Source organism: Dermacentor albipictus, chromosome 2 (genome assembly GCF_038994185.2).
Source record: "Dermacentor albipictus isolate Rhodes 1998 colony chromosome 2, USDA_Dalb.pri_finalv2, whole genome shotgun sequence".
NCBI classification, from domain to species: domain Eukaryota; kingdom Metazoa; phylum Arthropoda; class Arachnida; order Ixodida; family Ixodidae; genus Dermacentor; species Dermacentor albipictus.
In genome coordinates, this window is record NC_091822.1 from 183,491,910 (window position 1) to 183,517,005 (window position 25,096).

The following is a 25,096-nucleotide window of genomic DNA, read 5'->3' on the forward strand; positions in this document are numbered from 1 at the left end:
GACGGATTGGTGTATTAGATAACTATACCGCATCCAAGCCACAGGAGACAATGAAAAACACGTTCGCTCCCTTAATCAGGGCGCAGCTAGAAGCAACGCGGCGGCGCCCCGAGCGATGCAGACAACGCGCGATCACACACACGAGACTCACACTTTGGCGGGTTGATGTGGATGCCCGACCGGTAGAGGTCCTCCTCGGTGAGCCAGTCCCTGTTCCTGCGCACCGTCCTCAGTGAGAGCACCAGCACGAGCGCCACGAGCGCGGCGAGCACCAGCTTGCGCAGCGTCTCGCCACCGCCGTGGCCGCCGTGTCCGTGGCGCGCCGCGCGCCGGGCGAACCCGCACAGCTGGTCGGCGCCCACGGCGACCAGCAGGCAGTAGCCCATCGAGGGCACGTACAACACGCGCTCGGCGACCACGAACCCCACGTAGAAGAACACGTTCGTCGCCGGCACGAACGGCAGCACCACGAGGGCCAGCGCGAGCACAGTGGCGTCCAGCTGCTGGTTGGACAGGGCGCTGGCCACCGCGGGGCCGCCGCCGCCGCCGTTCGTGGACTCGGAGCACTCGGACGAGGAGGACGAGGCCGACGAGCAGCTGCCGCAGCTCCAGGAGGAGACCAGGCCGTTGCCGTTGCCGCCGTTGCTGTAGCTGTTGCAGTTGTTGTTGTTGGAGAAGCGCTTGCCGTACGACGACTTGCCGCCGGAGGAGAGCGCCAGCAGCGAGGCCGGCTTGGGCTGGAAGGCACTGCAGTGGCAGGGGGGCGCGCCGCGGCGCCAGTTGGCCAGCCGCACGAGCAGCGCGACCAGGTGGAAGAGGCCGCCGTAGAAGGCGGCGCTCAGCAGGTTGCGCGCGTCGGCCAGGCTCTGCACCAGCGGGATGGCCTCCATGGACCAGTCGAAGCTGAGCCAGCGCGGGCACAGCAGGAGCCAGAAGTTGAACGCCGGCAGGTAGAGGAAGGTGAGGGTGCGCGTGAGCAGGCTGTCGCTGTCGGCGGCCGGGTTGTCGGCCGGCGCGAAGTCCGGCGCCCGGGCGCCCATCAGGTGCAGCCGGAGGCCGATCAGCGTGACGCCCGCGAAGCACAGGTGCAGCAGGCCCTCCCACAGGCCCGGGTGCCGCTTCTGCGTCGCGGGATATAGACGATGGATGCCCTTTATTATTATTATTGTTAACCGACAACACCTCGACGCCTGCGAGGTTTCGCGATTGAGTTCATCACTCCATGGCACAACCCGATTCCCTCCCGCGCCCAACTATGTTTTACTCGCCTTGACGCATATATACTATACGCGATGCATCCTGTGTCTGATAACTGAACTTCTTGACTGTAAGCAGAATAACGCCCACTTGTGTTTGTTTGTGACACTTCTTGTCCCTCGTACGTCCATCGCTCCCATTTCCATCGTTCGCCATGCTGTTCTTGTCTACTTTCAAGTTTTCCTCGTACAGTAGTTGCTACTCAGACAGTAGTTGCTACTCCTTACTTGCTACTTTTTCGTTAAAGAAATTTCAAAAGGCAGTATTAAGCGTTCAAGCCAGTTAATGTGATATCCGGCCTCTTTTGTTTCCAATACATGCTAAAAGTTTCGATTGCATAAAATGATTGGTGACGACGTGAGCTGGGTGCAAACGACGATGGCGGCCATACGTTACTGGAAGTCTACCGGATACATACTTGAATTTAAAAGCAAGCTACCTATAAGACGACTGTACACAGAAGAAAAGAGAAGGAGAAGGTTCTCTGCTCGATCGCTTCCGGGGTATTACTTTCAGCGGATTCTGATTGGCTAAGCCAGCAGGCAGGTCGCCAGTCGCTCCTGTGACGGCGTCGTGCCATGCCGCGCAAAAAAAAAAAAGAGAGAGAGAGATAGTGAGTGAGTGAGTGAGTGAGTGAGTGAGTGAGTGAGTGAGTGAGTGAGAACACCTCCAGAGAGTGACCGACCGAGAATACGGCTCGCGAGGACAGAGAGCTGGTCGCATTCGCGACACTCACGCTGACGAGCAGCGAAGGGAGGTCCCTCGGGGCCACCTTGTGGTTGACGAACACGTCGTACACGGCGCACACCGCCAGCACCGTGATGCCGTGCTCCTTGGTGAGCATGGAGCAGCCGGCCAGCGCCAGCGACGCGTACAGCGGCGCCCAGCGGCGCTCGGCGCGCAGCTCCTTGTCGCGGTACTTGCAGTACTGCACGTAGGCCAGCAGCGAGCCCAGGAAGAAGAGGCACGCGCCCACGTCGGCGCGCCCCACGATGCCGGCCACGGCCTCGGTGTGCACCGGGTGCGAGGCGAACAGGAAGCCGGCCACCAGCGTGGGCAGCCACTGGTTGAGGAACAGCCGCGCCGCCAGCGCTGTGAACAGCGCCGAGACGAGCCCGTGCAGCAGCACGTTGAGCAGGTGGTAGCCGCGCGGCTCGTATCCGCCGAGCAGGTAGTTGAGCCGGAAGGAGAGCACGCACAGCGGCCGGTACGACTTGTGGCTGCCGCTGTGGGTCAGCGGCGTGCCCCAGAAGTCGTTGCGGAAGAGCGACGCCAGCGGAGAGCTCGGCAGCAGGTCCTGGTTGCTCCGGATGGCGCGGCTGCATGGAGGGTGCGCGAGCGATGAGCAATCACGTTCTGCTCGCTCTAGTTTGGTCTGAGAACTACGCGGGTGGGGGCAAATGACAGTTCGCAGTCTCTACGCGTATAGGGGAATCCCCTTGCCGCGAACGCAACGACCGTGCCTGCCGCTCGAGGCGGACGCCTGAACTATTCGGTGGTGGAAGGTGAACCATTAACTACCAGCGGTGCAGGTGGCCTCCCGAGAAGGGACTGAACAGCGCTTCTGAATTTGGGTATAACGAGAACTGTGCGTGTACGAAATCGCCGTACATAAGACGTTACAAGTACATGGACGTACCCTGATACGCTTACTTACTTTTGAAAAGGTTAGTGCACACTTCGTTGGCTTTAGCGCAGATACAACGCCTTAGAGTGCCAAATACAAAATTTCCAATTTTCAGAGGGAGAGAAAAAGAACAGAAGGCAGAAATAACACCAGTGAAAGGAGTGGGGCATAGGTTTTGGAAATCATCCGTAGCTGAAAGCTGTAAAATCATCTGTGAGCGAAATGTCCGTAATTCCAAATGATAATGATACTGTATTTGAAGACCCACGTGAATGAGGGAAATAATATCTTTTTTTGCATAATAATAAAACTGCTGTGTGCAACGAATACTCGGAATAATTCAGCAGCGTAGCTTTCTGGGCTTGCTGGAAGTTAGCGCTCATACTGTTCGTGCGTGTCTGAATTTTACTGTTTCGTCCACTACGCGCTATTCATCGCTATTCAACTAAAGATAAGCCGCGAAATTTCCTATTTTAATATCCAATACTTTTGTGGACGTCGTTCCAACCATTCGATAAACTGACACAGGTCGCACGAGAAACAGGGGAGATTAATAAAACGTCGACTTGTTCTCTTTTATGTAAGCTACGTGTACTTCAGCGATAACCCCCTCTTTGGAGCCTTTCACCCCCCCCCCCCTCCTGTAAGGCACAGACAAATCAACACGCGCGCGAGCAATAAATAAATAAAGGATTCTCGCGCAATTACACCCCCAAACACACTCGCCGCGTTATCGCATTTAGTACGGCAGATGTTTCGCTGCCCGCATCATCAGAGAGGCCACGCAACAGAGCGTGCTCTTCATCGAAAGGAGCGAAGCGCACCGCCCCCCAAAGCTCGCATTTATCGCCTTTCAAAGACATTGCGCTCGCTCCTTTTCCCGGGGCCGACGCGCAACAAACAGCCAGCGCTTATACCACGTTCGAGCATACAGCGACGGTCAGGCGCGGGCTCATCAGCGGCAAAAGAAGCACGCTGAGTGAATACAATAAACGACACAAACAACAGGGACAGGCGAAATCGGGAAAGGCGACCCTGAAAGCTCGAAGGGAAGGCTCAGGGTGGGGGGTGGGGGAAGGTACACAGCGGCCGTTGTTGTCCGCTTAACTCGCTGAAAGGAGAACCGCGTGGCGGCGTCGGGGGGCATCTTCTGAAAGCGGGCGATAAATCAGGGCTCGGCGGCCGAAGCAGCAACACAGCCCTCGGACTCCCGGCGCGCTCCTCGCGTCCACAAGAACCCGACCGTTACGCGATCGGCGGCAACAGCAGCAGCTGCTGATGCGGCGGCGGTCGGGCACCGCATCGGCGGTAGCTTCATAAATTAGCCGCAAGGAGAGAGTGGGAGGCGAGAATTCGGCGGCCGTGCAGCCTGACCCGCCTGACGCCGAGCCGACAAGCCGGAACCGCAAGCAAGAAAGGGGGCCGATCCGGTCCAAAACGCCGCCGCCGCCGCGAGCAGCAAACGAGACAGAGAGGGCCAAACAAACAAGCAGCAAATCTCATTAGGGGGCAATCGCTCGGCTTAAGCTCGTTGTCCGCACTGCACCGGGAACGAAACGACGGCTCAATACCGGCAGCGCGCGCTCTGGTTGGGAGGAGGAGGAGGAAGACGCCTCCCAGCCGCCGCCCCAATGCTTCGACGCTGGCTTCGAGCGTGGGGAAGGGCCGGATAAAGAATGAGCGCGCCGACAGGCGCCTTGCGCACGCCGTCCTTCACCTTCCCCCCCCTCTCCAAGTTCACACGCACCTACACTACACATATACACACAAGCGCGCGCGCGCGCGAGCACTGTGCCGTACGGCTCTGCCGCTCGACAAATAGGTTTATCTAACCATGCAGCCCTCCTGCAAAGCCGAAGCAGAACACACGCCTCGGTGGAGAAAGCGAGATCGCAGCTGGGCTGGCAGAACTGGAGAGATGAAAGTAAGAAGAGCCAGAAAGTATACGCGGCGGCACGTTACGCACTTCCTTTGTTTTCTTCTTTTAGCGTCGTACTTCCTTTTTTTTTCTTTCTCCTGCGCTTCCTCGTTCGTCACTCCTTTCTTTCGTGGAATCACTCCCATTGTTATCCTTCAACGTCCCAGTTCGGATTTTCTGCGCGTTCGCGTTGTTTCGCTCTTATTTCTCACCCCGTTCTTTTCGTTCAATCTTGTTTCTCTCTCTCTCTCTCTCTGCCCTCCCTGACCGAAGAGAAGAGGGAGCTCTCCAGACAGTGGAGCGAGCGAGCGAGCCGCCGCCACCTTTGAAGTTCTCGGGTTTCAGTAGCCGCTGTGCCGACCAGGCCGAACGGCGGTAGTGCGGCCGGTCAAGACCATGATGGATGCGTTTGGCTGAGAAGCCGCAACGAATTAGGAGCTCGCTGAGCGGAGGAAGGAGCCCCGCAGGAGAAAAGGTGGCCTGCTGCTCGGGTGGATCTTCTTTGGAGAGCGCCAGCTCTCTTTCGGCGAAATGTACGCGGAGCTCCATTCTCTGCCTCCTTATAGAGTCTCTATCTCTCTCCTTTTCTTTTTTTTTTAATCCTTGTTTGTTTGATAAGAGTTTGCCGAGAGTGGCCGAGTTGGCTCCCGGCGGTTCGTCTTTCGCGTATGACTGATTCGCGAGTATCCGGGCGACTAGAAGTATAGCTGTGTTTGGCTGGTCGCTGGATTTGTTTGGGTTTACATAATTAACGTGTTACTCGAGTTTGAGCAAGGCTTTATTTAGGAGACCACTAGACGTACGACTTAATGTCACAAAGCAGGCAACATGCGACAAGTCACAGGTGTAAGTTGTCAAACCTCTACACCCTTGGCTTTCTTTTGTTTCTTTTTGGTGGAAACCTTGCTGGTCACTACGGCGAGACTTCGCAAATGCCGATTTTTATTGCTTCGTTTCTAAGCAGCTAGCACTTATGCTGCCGGTAAAGTTGTGCCACTCACATTTTTTGCAAAACCGGACTAAACGTAACCTGTCTGGCTTCATGTCAAGCGTACAGGCTCCACAAGGTTCATAGAGAAGCCACGCGCCAATTACGGCACTGAAAAACTGAACTATCAGATTGCGCGTTTTTTTTTTAAACCCAACACCATTCTGTAGCTATCTTAATCGAGGAGATTAGCTCATGGCATGTTTCTAAAAGAAAGGTAAATTCATGTTTTATCATTAATACAAACATAATCATTGCGTTATGTTGTCTAAAATTATTTGCCGTTTGTCCTCTTTACACTTTGTGTCATTTGGAAGTAACGAAAATCAATCGTGCGCTATCATTTGCCTGCGTTATTTTTGCATCTTAATGGGTTCACTTATATACTTTTTGTGGCTTAAGTGTAATAATTCTTATTCACGTATATTCGTGTACAAGAACGTTACTGCACACACCTATTTCTAGTGTCCTTATGACTATTTGTTTTGTACACTGTTTGAACTACTTCATGAAATTGTAACCCTGAGCTTTGTGTCATTTTAGCGGCGAATTTGGCTTTTCTTTTCTTACTTTTTGGCCGATCCCCTAGGCCACTGTACATTCTTTTTTTCCCCGAGTTCCCTGAAATAAGCTTCAAACTTCAATAAAAATGCCGCGCCTGCGCATTCGTGTAATACGCTTTAGAGCTAGAGAATCCCCACGGACGCATCAGCGTGACACAAGAAGATGACGGAAAGAGCGGTGTCGCGAGAAACCCGCCATATATAGTAAAACGGGAAAAAAAAAATTACCATCGCGCGCCTCCCGCAACCTATACGACGAGACTATACGTTATTACTTAATACACACTTTAGACGCATGCCGAGCAACGCTTGCCCGCGAAAAAAATCCGCGCGTTTGTATTTTTTGTTCCCTCCTCGCCCGTACGGGATGCATTCGTCAAGTGGAAGGAGTTGCCTCCGTCTCGTGAATCAATAAAACGCCGCTGTCGGCTCCACGCAGCGCATAGGAAGGCCCCCACGGGGGTGCTCTCCACGGTCGCTCTCGAGGGTGCCATGCGGGCGCGACGGTTACAAATGGTTCGCGGACGCCGCAGACAAAGACGGATAGCTCTCATCCGCTTCTTATCGTCCACGCAGTCTTCAGCTTTCTTCGGTACACCCTCTTTTGCAGGCTCTACGAGCGCGAGCGCGCGAATCTCGGTCACGTTTCGGCGAGATCGCGGCCGAGGCTTCTTGGCACGCGTCAGACAGTTTCACTGGAAGACGTTTTTAGGAACTCCGCGACCAATGTCTCGATACTTCGACATACTCAACGGAGGAAGAATCACCCAGGGGACGTTCTTGCGGTACTATAGCCGGAGAGCTCGCAGCAAACCGGTCGAGTTTGGCCCAAGCTTAATAATACTGCAGGACGCTTTTTCTTTTTTTTTGCGAAAGCGTCACGAAATCAAATTTCGGGAATGGCGTTTCTTCATTCATCGTTGCCAATTTCCTGAATGCTGGCGGAGTACCAAAAAAAAAAAAGGGGGGGGGGTAGGGCTGAGACGCACGTGGCACAGCGCAGATAATTCGCGAGCACTTGCAAAAGCACTTCTGCTCGTGTTCCACAAATTTCATCCGTGTCCAGGTGCGCGATCCTGTGGATACCGCGGGCCGTGAAGTCCGCGCTGCAGTTCCGATGTAAAAGCGGCACTAAATAACAGATACGCGCATCCAAAACGCAGTACACACTGTGAACGAAGAGTGCGTCCTAACGAGCGAGCGTCGAATGAAACCAGCGAGTGTAAGCAGTGAACGAAAGAGCGGCAGAAAGAGAGAAAGGAAAAAGTGATGGTCGTACGAAGTGGTTCAACGAAATTAAAATTGTTTGCGATGACGGACCACGCACAATCGATCGGGAAACCGATCGGTCGGCAAACAGGAGAGAACGAAAAACGCCGTGCAAGCGAAGCGACCCACGCTACGGAACCGTTGTCAGATGGGAAGAAGACTTGGCACTTTTGAAGGCGCCTCGTCCATGAGCTTACATGTACTCATCAACCCAGCATCATTCGATACATTGACCCCGGCTCCCCTCCTCAACCCGGGTTGACTGGGCAGGGGGCTTTGGTTCGAGCCAACGGTCCTTCCCGGACAAGGGGGCTGCTGCGGTGCAGCAACACAGAGTTACGGACGCACCAGTTAGCGGCCCTGGCGGAAGAGCAGGGCGGCCTGTGCGCTCCGTAACCCTACATATGCTTCGTCGTTGTGAGGGCGCCACGTGACCTGCCAGTCACACGTGGTCTGTCCAGGGAGCTCGAGTGACTCATTGAGCGGCTGCACGTAGCACGCGGTCGGCCCGTCCCATAATGACGAGCGAAGGCATACAAGCACGCGTTTCTCACGGCAACTCAACATTTACCCAGGCTTCACAACCACACTATGTATCATATGCCCGGCGACGCGGGGTGCGGTCCCGGAAGAGATGGCAGCGCTGAAGGCTTCGATAGCACTACACTCCGCTTAGTGAGCTCGCCCATAGCTTGCCTGATATAAGGTGGGATTATGCAACGCGCTTTCCCTTTCCTGTGCCTATACGCGTGTGCGAGCTAAGCTTCTTTCTTATTTGCATGTTGCTGTTTTCTACACACTGTATACTGCCACGCGATTGACACACACACACACACACACACACACACACACACACACACACACACACACACACACACACATATATATATATATATATATATATATATATATATATATATATATATATATATATATATATATAGAGAGAGAGAGAGAGAGAGAGAGGGAGAGCTTTCTTTGCAACCTAACCAATCGAAACTCATTGTGGTAACCCTTCCTGCCTTTCCCGCGCTCGCTTTTCGAAACTACTCCCCTTTCATATGCACGTGCAGCGTTTCGCGGTCTTTGCTTTGAGCTTTCGATCTCTCTATCAGCGCGTATGTCAGACAGCCATGCACCGGCGCAGGCACACGCGAAGACTTAATGAACAGCGCATTCTCCGCTCGTCACGTGGTTCGCACGCTGTCGTAGCGATACTCCCGACCTCGTGCTTAAGCGCTTTCACGCAGTCCACAGACGGATTGACGGATAAAGAAGAACGAAACAAGCGCGCATGGAGCAGGGTGCTACCGCGGTGACGTCAGCGCTCGCGGTTCACAGAAACACGTGCACAGCGAGATACACCAGGAAGAAGAGTCCACGTTGCCGCGTCTTTTCTTTTTAGTTTTGTTTATTTGTTTCGTTTGAGAGCGAAAGCGATTCAATGATCTTGCGGCAGGAGACGCGCGTAGTGCGATGTGACGCGACAGGCGAAACAAAAAAATCTTCCCGTGGTCAGAACGGCGAGCACGACTGCGAGCGCAACTTCAAACACGAGCCGTCCGCGAATCCAGTATTGCAACACTAACGTCAAAGAGGGCGCAGCGGTACCATGCACTACAGTTAATGTGACGCAATACACCAACATCAAGTCAGTTTACGCTGGTACCATTCTTCTCAATTCCAATTTTCGCTCATTTGGCTGAAAGAGTTTCATTACTACCGAGTAAAAATGAAGGCCGAACTTCTCTTTTCGGAATGTCACGCTGAAACTTCAGCGCCAGGACTTCCGGCCCGTATAAACCGGCGTATGCGGCGGGCTCGAAACCTGTCAGTTTGAGAAACAACACAGATCCAGAGAATGAAGCCCTAACGCAACTATAAGGAGTGGAGGCGAAGGTACACACTGTGGTCCCGAGACGTACATGCAGGCGCACGGACCGACGAGGACCGAGTCACGTAGCACTAAAACGGCATGCGATGTCCCGATGTGGTGGTCAGCGACTTAAAGATGAACGATGCATATACATTTCGCACAGATATACAGCAGCAGTTCTTCCTTCGTTCATTCCTCCCCCCCCCCCTTTTTACCTGCTCCGACATTTGTGCGCGTTCTTGAAGCCCACACTCACGATTATCAGCCGTGGCACAGCAGCCATTTCCGCATCCTAACACTACGCAGTCCTACTATGTCCGAACAGAAAATTGCCGAAAGCTGTAAGACCACCGCTTTTTCTTTCTTTATTTATTTTTCTCGGCTGATCCCCTTTTGTCCCGCAGGAATGCTATCCCACGAAGGCTGATGCGTCGCGGCCGAACATTGAAAGTGCGGGAGAAAAAGAAAAAGAACGCATGCGACCGGAGTAGTAGCTCGCAAGTGGCCTACACGGGCTTTGACAAGGCACACAGTTCGAAGGAAGGAAAACAAACACGGGGCTCAAAAGAGAAATGGAAAATAAAGTGAGGAGCGGATTCGAGTTTCCGGAGCGTATAGTGTGCGAGGCCACTGGGGTATGCAACCCTCACAGGAGGGAGCCCAACTAGCCGTCTTCCACTGTCACTCTTCCTTTTTTTTCACATTCCTAATTTCTTTTCCCTTTCGCATCTCGTCGCCAGAACAGAAGAAGAAAGAAAGAAAGAGAGCAGAATAATGGTGTCCAGAAGAAAAACAGCTGCAGGTTCTCCCGTTTCGACCAATGTCATATACACTGTCCCCCTCCCCTTTCTCCTCCCCTTCCCTCTATCGTTATCTCTCTCTCTCTCTCTCTCTCTCTCACACACACACACACACACACACACACACACACACACACACGTATTAAACGTAAAGTGAAATAAGATAAACAAGAAGGACAGGACGTAACAAAACAGAACACGCGCAAGCACACATACTGGAAGAAAGAAAGAAAGAAAGAAAGAAAGAAAGAAAGAAAGAAAGAAAGAAAGAAAGAAAGAAAGAAAGAAAGAAAGAAAGAGACGTCAGACAAAGAAAACCGCGCGGTGTTCCTTTCTCGCCTGGTGGCGCATCCTGGCCCCGGCAAGGGGAAACCCGGGAGCGGAGGAGAGAGGTGCCAGAAGCGAGGTCCAGAAAGCAGAGCGTGCATTCCGCCGTCGCGGGGGTTATTACGGCCGGCGCGCGGCACAATGAAAAGCGTCCGGCCGGAGGATCGTTCTCCTCCGCTGTCGCTGTTCCCCGGGGTGGCCGGCGGCCAGCTATAGCGCGTCGCCCACAATGGCGCGTCGAGAGTCTGCGCAGACACAACCGCTGCTGCTGCTGCTGCTGCTGCTCCAAAAGAGGTCTGCGAGCAGCAAAGCTTCATTCTTCGCGTATCGCCTGTTTTTTTTCCCCCTTCTTCTTTGTTGACTTCCGGTCATATTTGTCCGTCATTTCTTTCTTTCTCTGACCCTCTTATTTGCTCTGGAAACGCACTTTCTCTGTACGTGGTTCCCTTTTTATTTGTAGACACCCGTGGTGCGTAACTTTACGTTTCCGTTCTATGTAATATACTCCTACACTCCTACGTGCCCCTTCACTCCCTCCCCCGCCCCACTTCCTGTTTCTCCCCCTTTTCTTTTTTTTTATCCTCGTGATAATGGTGTGTCCCATATATGTCTCTGATGCAGGTTGGCATCACCTTCAGTGTATTATTATTATAATTATTCCGGTTAAGCTTCACTGCTCTACTGGCACTTAGTACGATTAACATCTTCCCTTAGCTCCCTCATAAACGACAACCGAGACTAATACGGTCCGTCGAAGAAAAATTACAAAAAGCAATCATTGCCTGCGCGGAATAGGCCGCCACAAATAAGCAGCTATCTCTAAAGCCCTGAAATTTCTCTCGATTAAAGCTGTTTCCTCCTCCGCCTCCTTAATGCACAGGTCGCCGCTGTTTCTGTTATTCTGACTCTACACTCGGTTAGTAGAGTCCGCCGTTACGAGTGTCCTCTCGATTGGGAACGAAAATAAACTTGAGCGCAAGCGTCAGTGTTATAGAATGCAGCTGCACCGCTTAATGTATCAATCTAAGACGCAATCCTCAAGCAACAAGTCAAGAAAGGCGGGTATTGGTAGCAGTAAACTTTATTTAGACAAAAAACGTAAATCTCTGTATGCATAACGTTGCGTTCCGGGTGAAATGTAAGCCCACTTAACACTCAGCTATCTATTACTCTCTCTCTCTCTCTCTCTCTCTCTGTGCGCACGCGCATGCGTGTGTGTGAGGGAGGGAAAGAAAAACAGAAACAAAGTATATCCCGTCATTCTTCACTTCTGCAACAGGTATTACAGTGGAGCAAAGAAAGAAACAGATGCGTCCTAAGCGTCACCAAGACGTCGTAACCCATTATGCATCCTTGGGGGCGCCACCGCCGCGTGAACTTGACGTGACCAGGCTAGGCTATAAACCGCCCCAGTCCTAGGCGTTCGGGCACACTACCTACAGAGGCACCAGAAATAGGACGCCGTCCCGCCGTAAATAACTATAGCAGTATTTGGGAATATGCGAGCTGATAAAGACGGCGCATGTATCAAACGTTCTGCATTCAATAATTCATGTGTAAACACGGTGGGGCGAACGATGCAGCAGGTCTCAGAGCCGGAACCCGATATTACCTGCACTTACTAAACCACTCGGGCCAATTATGTGTAATATAGGAGAAACGCGCGAAGGACGTCGGTTAAACCTGACGGTGTCACAATAAAAATTACGGAGGAGAAACAAGTTGCTGTTTCGCGCGGCACGAGTAATTTGCCTCCTTCTCCACAAGGCATAAATTCGTGCTTGATTTCGCGGCTTTTAATGACGCATTTATGCATCCGTTCTTTTTTTTTCTTTTTCCAGCACAGACTTCACAGTGATTCAAAGTATGCCTCGTACCCACTTACGAGAACATATATATATTTATATATATATACACACACACACACCGAAGCACTGACCATCAACCCCTTCCTGCTATCGAACCAATCCCCAAACACTGGTCGAAACAGATGAGCGCTGTCACGTTAATATTTGCGATATGCAAGCCCACACACACATACACTATATATATATATATATATATATATATATATATATATATATATATATATATATATATATATGTATATATATATATATAGAGAGAGAGAGAGGAAATTGTAAAGTATGTGATATGCAGCTCTGGCGTTTTCCTTTTCTTTTTTACGTGATCGACAAGGTAATTGCGACTAATGGCAATTGATTACCTTTAATGAATATGCACAGGCACTTGTACTTGTGGTTGCACTGAATAAGGTCTACGTAAATATAGGAATGCAAAAACCTACTTTGAAAAAAAAGCACCGAATGGAGGACGCAATAAAGGATACGCGACATTCTGCAAGTTCGCTTCCCCGCACTTCTAGTTTGACGCATACATGACGGTGGACCCCGTCCTCTAGAAGATCATTTGAAGCAGGAGCGCACGAACTGCTGGCGCTATAGCCCTTTTTGAAAGGCCTCCTTGTTTACTATTGCTGGGTCTCTACTGACTTTTTGTTGCCTTCAATATGATTACTGCTGAGACGCAATCGAAATCCGTGCATAATTTTTGCAAGGGTATCCTCGCCACCAATTCCTCCCTTATTACACCGGCACCGTTTGTAAGCCTTATACCCCCGGCGACGCGGTATGGTGCCGTCAGCGGGATGCCGGCCACCTTGCGTAGGGCAGTGCTGCAGTGCGGAAAAGCCTACTTCCCGTATTTGGCGTTTCCTTTATTGAGCGAGAGAATTTCAGCGGGAATGTCCGCTTATTTATCCAGGAGCGCCAGTGCCTATAAATGCACATAACTGCAGTCAAAACGCTTTTTTGCAAGAAGCCACGCAGCCTCACGTGTTCAGGTCTGGCGTCTTCCTTTCGGGCTATGATTTGAAGAAGGGAGTGCGCGAACTATAACTTTTTGCATCTTCGCGTAGGCTCAAATAAACCAGTGGTAACAAGTGCAACGCAAGAATTAAATGAAGCGCGTAGTTTCATACGTGGAGTTGCACAGGTACACTGCTGAAGTGAAATCGTCGTGCGCTGTGTGAGCCAACGGACAGAAAAGCCGGCACATACGCAACGAATCCCGTCTCTAGATTTTATATTTTCTTATTGAAAAAAAAATCAATTCTTATGGAAAGGAACAAATACTGGTATAAATTGCGTCTCGGACGGTCCAGCAGCGCGCCGTACACTGCTCAACTCTTGCAAAGAAAAAAAATCGTGCTCAATTTTCAATTTAAACTCAAATGGAAATCTACTGAACGCAATGAAAAGTCAATAGGAGCACGACATAAATTTTATGACAATTTTTGTAAGAGAACTTACATACATTCACTCATTCATTTTTTTTTTTTTCTTAGATGCATGCATGAAGCATGATAGATACCAGACACCGGAGAAGAAAAAAAGAATGAAGAAAGACTTGGGGACAACGGTTTGAGAAAAGAATGAAGTTGTTGCCCGCTATCCTGGCACACAAAGAGAGAGACAGAGAGAGAGACGAACATTATATTACGTTTTCTGCGTGTACAGTACTCCGTTGCAACCCGCCGTTTAAAGCTTTCTCTTTTCTAGAACACTGGTATAAATCATTCCGTGAACAATATAGACACGAACCATTCGTCACTTAGGAGACGGAGGGTTCTTAAGATGCAGGCGTAGGATATTTCGCAGGCGAAGAAGACGGAGGAGGAACAAGAGAGGGAGAGTTAAATTGATATTTAATATGGTGCGTGTCGGGAAATGTTGGACGAAAAGCTCTGCCGACATTAAATGCCGGCGTCTTCGCGATTCGCTTCCCCGGCGGAAATTCTAGCACGCCGGCCCCCACTAAATAAATTAATGGTCCTCCCGCGAACGGACGGCGGGACAAGAATTTGGGGCCGCCTCTCGCCCGGCGTTTATAAGTGTAACGAAGCAGCGGCGCGGATATGAAAAACGGAGGAGGGGGGGGGGGGGGCCTTAAGGGATTTCAAACTAAGTACGCGCGTCATTGTCCGAAGCATTGTCCCTATCGTTCATCATCTCGCGATTCTTTGTGAAAAACTCAAGTTCCGAACGCTTTAAGAACGCCGGCCAGGAAGACAAACAAAAAAAGACAGTGAAGAAGAAGAAGAGGGTGGTCACATTGTTTCGTGTACGACAAACCGTACGCAGTGCGGCCGTCGACCAGCGTAGACTCGAACAGCAAAAAGAGAAAACAAAAGAAAGAAAAAAAAGGAAAAGGGGAAAAAAAAAACACGATATCACGCTGGGAACGACGAAGCGTTCGCGGCGTTAAACGCTGAAGCGAAATCGGCGCTAAATCTTTGTTTTTCGTCCTTGTTTTGAAAAAAAAAAAGGAAACGTTTCCGGCAAGTGATCTTCAAGACGTCGCAGGGAGTAAAACGGGCGAGCTCGCCCGAGACGCGCCTTTTGTAGTCGAGCGCGACGTTTAGAATCAAACAGAGGAGAGAAAGCTTTTAAACCGACACACATGTTCCGCGGAGCGTTAGGCAGAAGCGTGTACGAGAAAAATTAGTTAGGAAAGAAAATTTAAACGCATTGACGAAAAAGAAAACGGAGACGCGAAGGATTTCTATACTTCGGAGCAACGTCACGTCGACCGCACACGCGCGTGTTGCTATCGCTTGTACGACCAAACAATACGCACGATCAAACGCTGCATGAACAATGTTCAATTACTTCACGTTTCGAAGTATATGCAGCGCATATAGTTCGAAGAATACGCTGTATAGTCTCGCTGACGCTTGAAATGTTTATACGAATCTGTCAGTTTCCAGATCTCTTTCTCTCTCTCTCTCTCTCTCTCTCTCTCTCTCTTGTTTTTTTTTTTTTTTCACTCATCAAAGAAGAGCCGGAGGCACTTGCAGGCAGGCGCACTAGTATCGAATACCCCCATCACCGTAACTTAAGCGGAAGAAGCGAAGAAGAAGGGGAAATGTATCTGAATGAAAATGCGGGCTTCCGGAATTGGCGGTACATATATATACACACGGTTCGCGAAAAACGCGGAGAGACGAGAATCACTGAGTGAGCGCGGCGACAATAGACCGAGAAGACGGGAGTGCCAGCGCCCGACAGAAACGAATAAAAAAAAAGAAATTAAAAAGAAATAATAATCACTTGAGGAACGACGCGCGCGGACGCTTCATTTCGAGAGAGAAAGCGCTCACAAATGAAACGAGAATGGGTCCCCCGCCCTGGACCGAATTCTCGAAAAAACAAAAAAAGCGAGAGCGATATTTAATCACGCGTCTGTGAAAAGGAAACGCGAAAGTGAGAGACAGGGAGGAAGGAATTCGACGGAGAAAGGCGACCGGTCCCACGCGCGGGTCCAGCGAGAGTTTCAATCAAGCGGCGACGACACACAATGGCGACGGTGGGCCATCAAAGGTAGAAGAACGAAGACGCGGTCCGCTACATAATAGCCATGGGTCACGGAAACGAACGGACGCGCGGGAGACTAAGTAATCAGCCACCGAGCAGAGACAGTATAACGTGAAGCGCGGGATGAACGCTGATACGAAGAAAAAAAAAAGTACGCGCAGAGATAGAAACGGCCGAGTTAGAACAACAGTAACGCTATACGGCGCGGCTCCGCACATGGGGGTGGGAGGGGGCGTAATCTTCGAGATTCTCGATGGTGCGGGACACGCCAGAAATGGGACGTCATGAAGATGTACAAGAGATACGAACGAGAGAACTCTGCGGCACACAGGCGGGCACACACAGAGGCACACAAACATACACGTGGAGGCGCGTGGACGCGCACACATACGCAGGCACACATACACACGCACACGGGAAATTTCCCGCGACGCCGTGGTATGAAAAGTAACAGCAGCAAGAAAGGCACGGCGGAGCATCAAGAAGAGTGGCGCGTGTGTTAAAGCGGAAGCGACGCGGGCAAGAAAGCGGAAGGAATGGTGACCGGAAGGGGAGGAAGCGAAAGCAGTTGGTCAGCGGAAATGCCCCCGGTCATCGTATATAGAGTGAGCGCAAAGTAGCCTCGCGCGTCGCGCAATAGAAGGGGCAATTCCGAGCGTATAGCAACATCGCTCCACTCTCTCCCTGTGTATATATACACCGCGGAGGAAGCGGCAGCGGTATATATCCACGAGGCCGTGCCGCAGACACCCCAGGGGTCTCCCAGCAACGAGAGAAATGCTCCTATACCCCACGACGACGACCTCCAAACCCCTTCTTTCTCTCCATCTTCGGGAGCGCGGAATAACAATCCGAATACTAATACCTCCGGAAATGCTGTTCGTTCTATCGTCGAGTCGGTCCCGACGGCGAGGATCTCTATCGCGAGATGGCGGAACAGGGCTGACGTAACAACAACAAAATGGAAATGCAAACATAGGAGCGCGCTTTGCGTACGCGCACGCGTATACTGTGTTATCGCGCGGAATCGATTTGCGTATGGGTACACAAACGGGTACGTGTAACTGCGTCATACATAAACACGGACAGGAGCGCTGCCTACAAACGCAGCGGGTTGTGTAAGGTGAACGAAGGTTTGCGCTGCGGCATCGACGGTCGTCACGCTCCTGGGATTGCAATACCGTGTAGCTGTCCTCCCGTGTATAGAGCTTGCGCGACGCATACGATAAACGGAACTGCGTCGGCAGTTGGCGGAGATGTCCGGGCCGATTAGTCATTAGTTGCGAAGAACGAGCGGGTAGATAACGTAGTGCTGCCCGCGTTGCGCCGTAATTGTGTACGCTGCACGATGTACAGGCCACCCGGATAGCTCGATGTTGCGGGTTTTCGAAAGTACACTTTCGTGGCACAAGCGATCGATTCGTCTACGTTGCCTTTCTTTCTTTGCTGCTCTTGGTTCTCGTGGAAATGCAGAAAGCTCCGTAAAGCTTTGGCTGCAGTGAGACTCAGAAATACATGGAAGGCATCGAAAGAGACGTGCGAGTCCTCCTGCTAGTTGCTCTAACTACGCATTTGATGCATCCTCTTTAATACCGAATATGGTGAGGCAGCTGAAGATACAGCGCCATGATTTCTCGAGAGACGTAGCAAATGAATGACTTTCTCTTTTTTTTGTCAATGCAAAGCGGCATTGCTGCAAGCACCAGACGCAGGTAAAGGATCCCCGCATTGTGGCCCTCTCACTGCAGTCATCTACGCCTCCGGCACCCCTGTAATTGGCAGTGCCCCGTGACGTCACTGCGTAGGATGCGATACGTTGTTTTACACCGGCACAATTATATAGCTTCCCCGTTCAAAGTCACGAAACAACGTGCACGGAGAAGTTACGGAACGAAAGAAAGAAGATAGAAAAAACGGCGGTAGAATCCTGAACGATCCCGAACTACGCACAACGAACACGTAAGTAGTCTACAGAGAAAATAAAACTCCGATAGGTACGAAAAAGAATCCGGTGCTCGGAGAGGTTCTATAGTACGGATCCCAAGATCTGGCGGGGCGGCCATCCGGGCTGACCACGCGCACGAGAACTAGAGGACGCGGAGAAAAAACAGCGAGAAAAACAAGGAAAAAAAGAAAGCAAATGCCGAGAGCGAGATGATGATCGCCAATTTATTAGCGTAGCAACGAGGACGAGCCGTTCCATAATGACAATAATTGCCGTTCTGGGCCGCCGAGACGCACCGCACAGTCGTCGCCGCAGTCCCTCGCGCGAGCGTATGCGCGTCGCCCCGCGTATATACGATACGTGCATTCCCACGTGCACACACAGGCGGCGGCGGCGGCCGCGAACCGCCGCCGCCGCCGCCACCAAGGACGCCCTCAATTCATTGCCGAGTCGTGACCGCTCGCTCCCATGCGAAATCGCCGCGCCGCGAAGTGCGCACCGATCGAGCCCGCGGGAGTTCGCGACCTCTCACGTGCCTGTCCGTCCCGCGGTGCGCGCGCTGCATGCGAGGAGGGGCATGCGCCGTTCGAGCGGCCGCGCGGGTTTGCAGGACTTCGATACGAGTACGCGCCTCGAAACGACGATTACGCGGCGGGCGAGGAGTGTAACTCTTACGATCGGGTCGTGCAACGTGAACGCTGGCACGGGTATACTGGGGTTTACTTGCGATGGCGAGTTATACCTTGTGTTTGCGCTGGTGCGAGCAGACTCTTGGCATGAGGCCTGTTGTGCGTCATGGGTGCCTCCGAGATGCATGGTCTGAGGCATCTTGTGTGTCGTCTGTCCGATCGAACAGCAAAACCGCAAAGGGCAGGGAAGACGCAAATGTGGGTGGAAATTGACAGCTGTCATTTCCCGACGGCAGATGGCGCCATTGTACCACCACCGCGGGGATCTACACCAACACGCGTAGTACCTGCGGCGCCTGCGCCTTTTTAGCGAAAGTTCGTCAGCATGCAGCTGATGGGGCGTCGTCTGACTGCACGTACGTCAGTGGCGCGTGCAATCACGTGCTGTTATTTCGCTCCTCGGAGGAGAAATCTCGAAGAATAAACGTTCAAACTTCGTCCGAACACATCAGTCATTTTTGTTTATGACCGAAGAGGATCAGTAGTGCTCCTCACCACAGTGATCGCGAGCTGAGGTGTACCCATATGCTCCTAGAAGAGCTGCATAGACTTCTCCCCCGGTGATCATTCAACACACCACGGGACAGGAGCTATGTCAGAAGTGCGCTCTCGTGCCTGTGGCTGTCTTAAATTATATGGGTCTACGTGCCAAAACCACGATCTGACTATGAGGCACGACCTAATGGGGGACTCCGGAAATTTAGACCAGCTAGGGTTCTTTAACCTGCACCTAAATCTAAGTACATGGGTGTTTTCGCTATTCACCCCCATCAGGATGCGGCCGCCGTGGCCGGGATTCGATCCCGCGACCTCGCGCTTAGCTGCCGAACACTATATATCCACTAAGCAACCACAGCGGGACCCTGTCACAGTCTTATAAGCTATAGACAGAGCGAGAAAATGCTCTCGCCGTCACTTTCTATATAGGTCTATACAGAGGACTGCTCAAATCGTGACACATTGAAACTGATGTGCGCATTAATAACTAGTATTCGTCCGGCGGCGCGATTATGAGCGAGTACGTTGTACAGTCAAAGTTAACCTTGCGGAATGACGCCGGCGCCTATACGCATCACGCGAAGCGTATGTGATCGGCTTCGAAATTATCGCGATTCCAAGTCTACGTCTTCCAGGAGGATCTTGCAACAAGAGGCGTGATATGCCCCTCCTCACAGATTTAGAGATTCTGCCGTGAAAATTAGACACTCGAGCGAGGTCCATGCACTGAGGACGCACACGAGGCGCACGTTACGCCGCAGAACGTATACCGCAAATATTCCTGCAGTTTGGGCACGTCCACAATAAATGGTAAATGCCTAGTAAGCGGATCTTGTGGCAAACGCTTCGCGCGTACACAACACGCACCCTATCGTATGAACCAAACTAGATGGATTGGTGCATAGTTACGCAGGCTGCAGCGATTGCTATATAAGAAGCGACGCATAGCCGATTCCTCACGCATTGATACATACGCATGACGTGGAGGCACCTATATTAACTACCGTGGAGGGCGCTTCCCGGGAATCGTGGCCGTGGGCAGCGCACGGCGGCGGCGTGCAAAAGGACGTGCGCCGTATTGATTGCACCGAATGCGAGCGGGTCTCTCTCGGCCGAGTGGGTTAATTGGCGTGTGCGGCTTTTGCCGTGCCTCTGTTATGAGGGGGGGACCGATCGGACGCTTTTTTTTTCTTTTTTTTTTGCGCGGCGAAGATAGACTGAACCATCCGCTGGTGCCACGCCATATCGGAATGATCGCTCTTTATCTTTGGGGGGGGGGCTGCCGGAGGTCGTTTCGTCACCTCCGCGTTTTTTAGTTATCATTAACACACACGTAGACATACATACATACATTACTATAAATATACATATGACACAGGAGCTATGTTACAGGCTGCAGATCATAACGCCCACTAAATAACAACATATAGATCTGCCCCGCACAGCCACGGGAGGTTTTTAAAGCGAAACTCTTTGCCTCTTGAGGCCAATTTCTGGTTTCTGCCAGCTGCTGCTTTGCCGCATATAGATAACAACTTCAACCACCGAATATGCGCCACTGAATACGTGTGCCCGAATGAACGAGCAAAACAAGAGTCAAGAAGCGAAGAAGTTCGGCAAGAAGTGAAGATAAAGTGGTCGAAAAAAAATTTGCACTAACATTTGCGCGAACATCAAAGAGAGCTTCTCTTAGCACCGATTCACGCAGGCGTGGGATTCACCAAACTTGTTCATACTACTGCGACGTGTCGCGTTAAGATAAACGAAGCGGCGTCGTAAAGGTTCGGCGGACTAATGCCACTCGTGAGGTTCTGACGCAGGAGCGATTAAAGGAGGATTGAGGATTCACCGATTTGTTTGTTTGTTCTTTTTAGCGCCACATTGACAGTTTACTGCGGGCTTCGTGAAGGCCAAAAACTTGTCAGGGCAAGGTGATCATTTCCACGTCATCAACCCGAGCGGTTCCTCACTAAACCTGCTCGTTCGTAAAATTACACGAGTCAACCTTCCAACTTAATTCGCATCGGTTCTGCTTTTACGTCGTCTTACACTTTCTGCACTTGTCATCGTGATAGTTGTGGCAGCGTATTGCAGCGGCATTGCGATCACTCATGCACCATCAATCAGAGTCAAGTTCCGGTGTAGCGATCTCACATTCGTGGAACATTAGGCGCGTCAACTTCCATACTAGACTCGCTCCAGACCCGCATCTCGACGCAATCCTTCAACCTCTGAACCTTACACTCTCAACACTTACCTCGATAGTTGCAACAGAAGGCGAGCAACGTCAGCTACGCCATCCTTTACACACGCCATCAATCTGAAAGCCATCATGGCGTAACAAGCTTGTTCGTAAAACTATGCGCGTCAGCCATCCTAACCTAACTGCCTTCAGTTCGCTGTTCACACTTTTAAGGGGCTATCTAGACGGACGTTTTTTTTTTTTGGCGTTCCTTCAAAACGCTACAGTTAGCGCTTTTCTGGGCGCTCCTTTCGGGCACGAACGCTGCCACGTTACGATAAGGCTATCCAAGAGCGAAGGAAAAGAAAAAAGAAAATAACACGCCTTATTTGCTTGAGAGGCAAGCGTTATAGCTGCGAGAGAGATAAGGAGAGAGAGAGAGAGAGATGGAGTTCAAACGTTTCTCGAGCCTCTCCGTCGCCGCTTGGATGAGTGTGCCGGCCATTACTATTACCGAGACGGTCGTTATACCCGTTATTATTTATATTCTCCGAGCACCCCCCTCCCGCGCGCGCGCCAGCACCGTCATTAAAGGAACGTCGTGCGCGGGCCGAGAAACGACGCCGGAACGAGAAACCATCGTCATCGTCATCATGGTCGCCGTCATCATCACGAGCAGCGGCAGCAGCGCCACCATCGACAAGAACAGCAAACAACAAAAATGGCGGCAGGGCGCGGACCTTGCCCAATTAAACGCGACCTTTCCGATCACGACTTCGCCATTATACGCCGGGGCCGTTCTTTCTTTCTTTTTTTTTTCCTTCGCATCCCGAGCCGCCAACGGGATGAGAGCTCAGTGTTTTCGCTGCGGCGGTAGTGATGGCAGATGTTTTCCCACTTGCCGCGAAAAAAAAAAAAAAGCAACGCCGCATGGCGCAGCGTATCAGGGCGCCCGAGAAACGACGAGATTCCGCGAGGGATTCGCTGTGTTGCGCCCTTGCCTGCATATGCCTACCATTTTATCTATACGCCTTATCTCGCTATTCATAGCCGGGTTTCGGACGGTTGCGCTGAAGTCAGCTAATGAGGGGTCGACCGAATTCAGATCTCTTTGTTTGTAATAGCTCGACCTATACGGCTGGCTGCCTCCTCTAATAATATGCTCGCTATCTCCATTGGCCGGCGCTCGGTTCTTACGAAACAAACTAGCTCTTAAGGTATGCGTGCTCAAGGCTCAAAGTCAGGAAAGCACTCATACCCCCTTATACCACGAAGCAATATGTTTCATTTGGAAAGGAGAGGAAGATAGAAAGTGATGATCAAAGAGAAATGCAGGAAAGAGTCAAAAGAGAATATCCTGTTGGCTACCCTGCAATGGTGGGCAATACAAGGAGGGAGGATGACAGAAGGTAGATGAAAGAGAGGAGAGAGAGGCGCTAAACAGAAAAGTTGGGCAGGATGTTACACTCGTGTAACAAGTGAATGCGAAAGCCTGCTGCACACGTGGTGATGCATTGAGTTATACGATTGGAGGAGTTAGACTTCTTGCAAGACAACGAACCGCAGTGTGAAGTAAACTCATGGCGCTGCAGGACGGTCTCCTCAACGACACATGCGATCCCCCTAATGCACTACCTTTATAAAGGTCCTTTCGCTCTTTCTTTCATTCACTTTCTTTCCGCCTCTCATTCTTTCTTTCTTTATTCACATTCAGCCATTGCATCTTTGCTTGCTTACGGGGGTATATAAGCCATTCCTGATCATGATATCTTTTGTCTCACTGGACTAGACGCCGATTTTTTCGGTTATGAGCTATTGCAACTAGCCACTTAAGGCTTTTACCCTTGAAACAAAACCCACTGAGAGAGAGAGAGAGAGAGAGAGAGAGAGAGAGAGAGAGAGAGCAAATGATAAAGGAAAGGTAGGGAGGTTAACCAGGACTGAGCCCGGTTGGCTACCCTACACTGGGGAAAGGGAAAAGGGGACTGAAGGATTAAAAGAGGAAGAGAAAGTCCACTGGGGATATCGTTCGGTCACTCAGTCCGGGTCACAGACGCTGACTCAGTCCAGTAGCCTTCAAATATCGCAGCAGAGCTTTTGTGGCCTTTCGTAGCTGCGATATGCGAGGCCATGGTCCCAAGATCTTCTTCAAGGTGAACGGTGTGCTGTCTAGCTGATTGAGAGCTGTGCAGAGGTCATGTCTTTCGTTTTGAAAAGATGGGCAGTAGCACAGTAGATGTTCTATAGTTTCCTCGGCACCGCAGGCATTACAGTCGGCGCTATCAGTCATTCCAATCAAAAACGTATACGCATTGGTGAATGCGACGCCCAAGCGTAAGCGGCACAGCATTGTTGCCTCATTTCGCTGAAGTCCTGGTAACAGCCGCAGTTGCATAGAGGGGTCGAGGGAATGCAATCGTTCTTGGGTGAATTCAGGTGTATGCCACTTCTCTAATGTCATACGGTGTGCTACCTTGCTTAGGTGTTGGGCTGCGTCGGTCCGCGATAAAGGTACAGAAACAAGGGTTGCTCCTTCGTGGGCTTTCCTAGCAGCTTCGTCAGCGAGGTCGTTGCCGGAGATACCGCAATGGCCGGGCAGCCTCTGAAACACGACGTCGTGTCCTTTCGCTATCATACAGTGGTGCATTTCTCGTATCTCCGACACTAGTTGTTCACACGACCCGCGACGAAGAGATGACAGAAGACATTGTAAGGCCGCCTTCGAATCGCAGAATATTGCCCACCGATTAGCGGGTTGGTTGTTAATGTAATCAACGGCACCTCGGAGGGCAACAAGCTCCGATCCGGTCGATGTTGTCATGTGAGAAATCTTGTATTGGATGCTAATTGATCGTGATGGTATAACCACTGCGCCGGTGGAGCTGGTCTGAGTGGAAGAGCCATCCGTATATATGTGGACTCGGTCAAAATAGAAAGTGTTCAAACAATCCAGAGCTGCTTGCTTCAGGGCAAAGGTAGGCACGTCGGTCTTCTTTCTTATTCCTGGTACCGTGAGACGCACTTGAGGTTGTTCTAAACACCACAAAGCTGAGGTTGAACGTGCTGAGGGTGTGAAGCCCGATGGATGATGGATGCTGACCTCGTTGGAGAAGGACGCCTGCGGTCGTCGTTTTGGCAGGCAGGCAAGAGAGCTTGATTGTATGCGTGAAACATGACGAACATGGGCCCTAAGCGTGTCGATTCTAATGTAAGTCGTGATCGGATGGTCTCGAGCCAATATAATGGTTCCTGCTGTTGAGGCGCTCCGCGGAAGTCCTAGGCAAACACGTAGTGCCTGGGCTTGCACGCTCTGTAGTTCTCGAAGATTTGACTTGCATGTTTTAGCAAGCACGGGAGAACTGTAACGTAGCAATCCGATAAAAAGTGCTCGATATAACTGTAGCATGGAGCCCACTGACGATCCCCATGTTTTCCCGGCGATAAACTTGAAAACATGAACAATAGATGTGAGCTTCTTCTTCAAATGGGCAACGTGAGGGCTCCAAGAGAGGTCCCGGTCCACAATGACACCCAAAAACCGATGATTTCTCTTGTAGGAGATAGGCTGGCCATTAATGCATACTGGATAACGAGACATTGGTTTTCGTGTAAAAGCGACTAACGCACATTTTTCTGTTGAGATGGTAAGGCCTTGTGTGTGAAGATAGTGAGATGCCTGTGTTGCTGCTTTCTGCAGCCTTGCGCGAACCTGCAGACGAGTGACCGCTGATGACCAGATGCAGATGTCGTCGGCGTAGATT

The 25,096-nt window shown here is 51.2% G+C and overlaps 1 protein-coding gene across 1 annotated transcript in view; it reads right to left on the minus strand.

Annotated features, from left to right (window-relative positions):
* Tmtc2 (Transmembrane O-mannosyltransferase targeting cadherins 2) overlaps positions 1 to 25,096 on the minus strand; it is a 374,186-nt gene that overhangs the window by 18,472 nt on the left and 330,618 nt on the right. The window contains exons 3-4 of the mRNA XM_065454315.2: positions 1,994 to 2,576; positions 152 to 1,121 (exon numbers count right to left, since the gene is read on the minus strand). Of these exons, the coding sequence (XP_065310387.1) occupies positions 152 to 1,121; positions 1,994 to 2,576 (1,553 nt within the window). The remainder of the gene's footprint in view (positions 1 to 151; positions 1,122 to 1,993; positions 2,577 to 25,096) is intronic.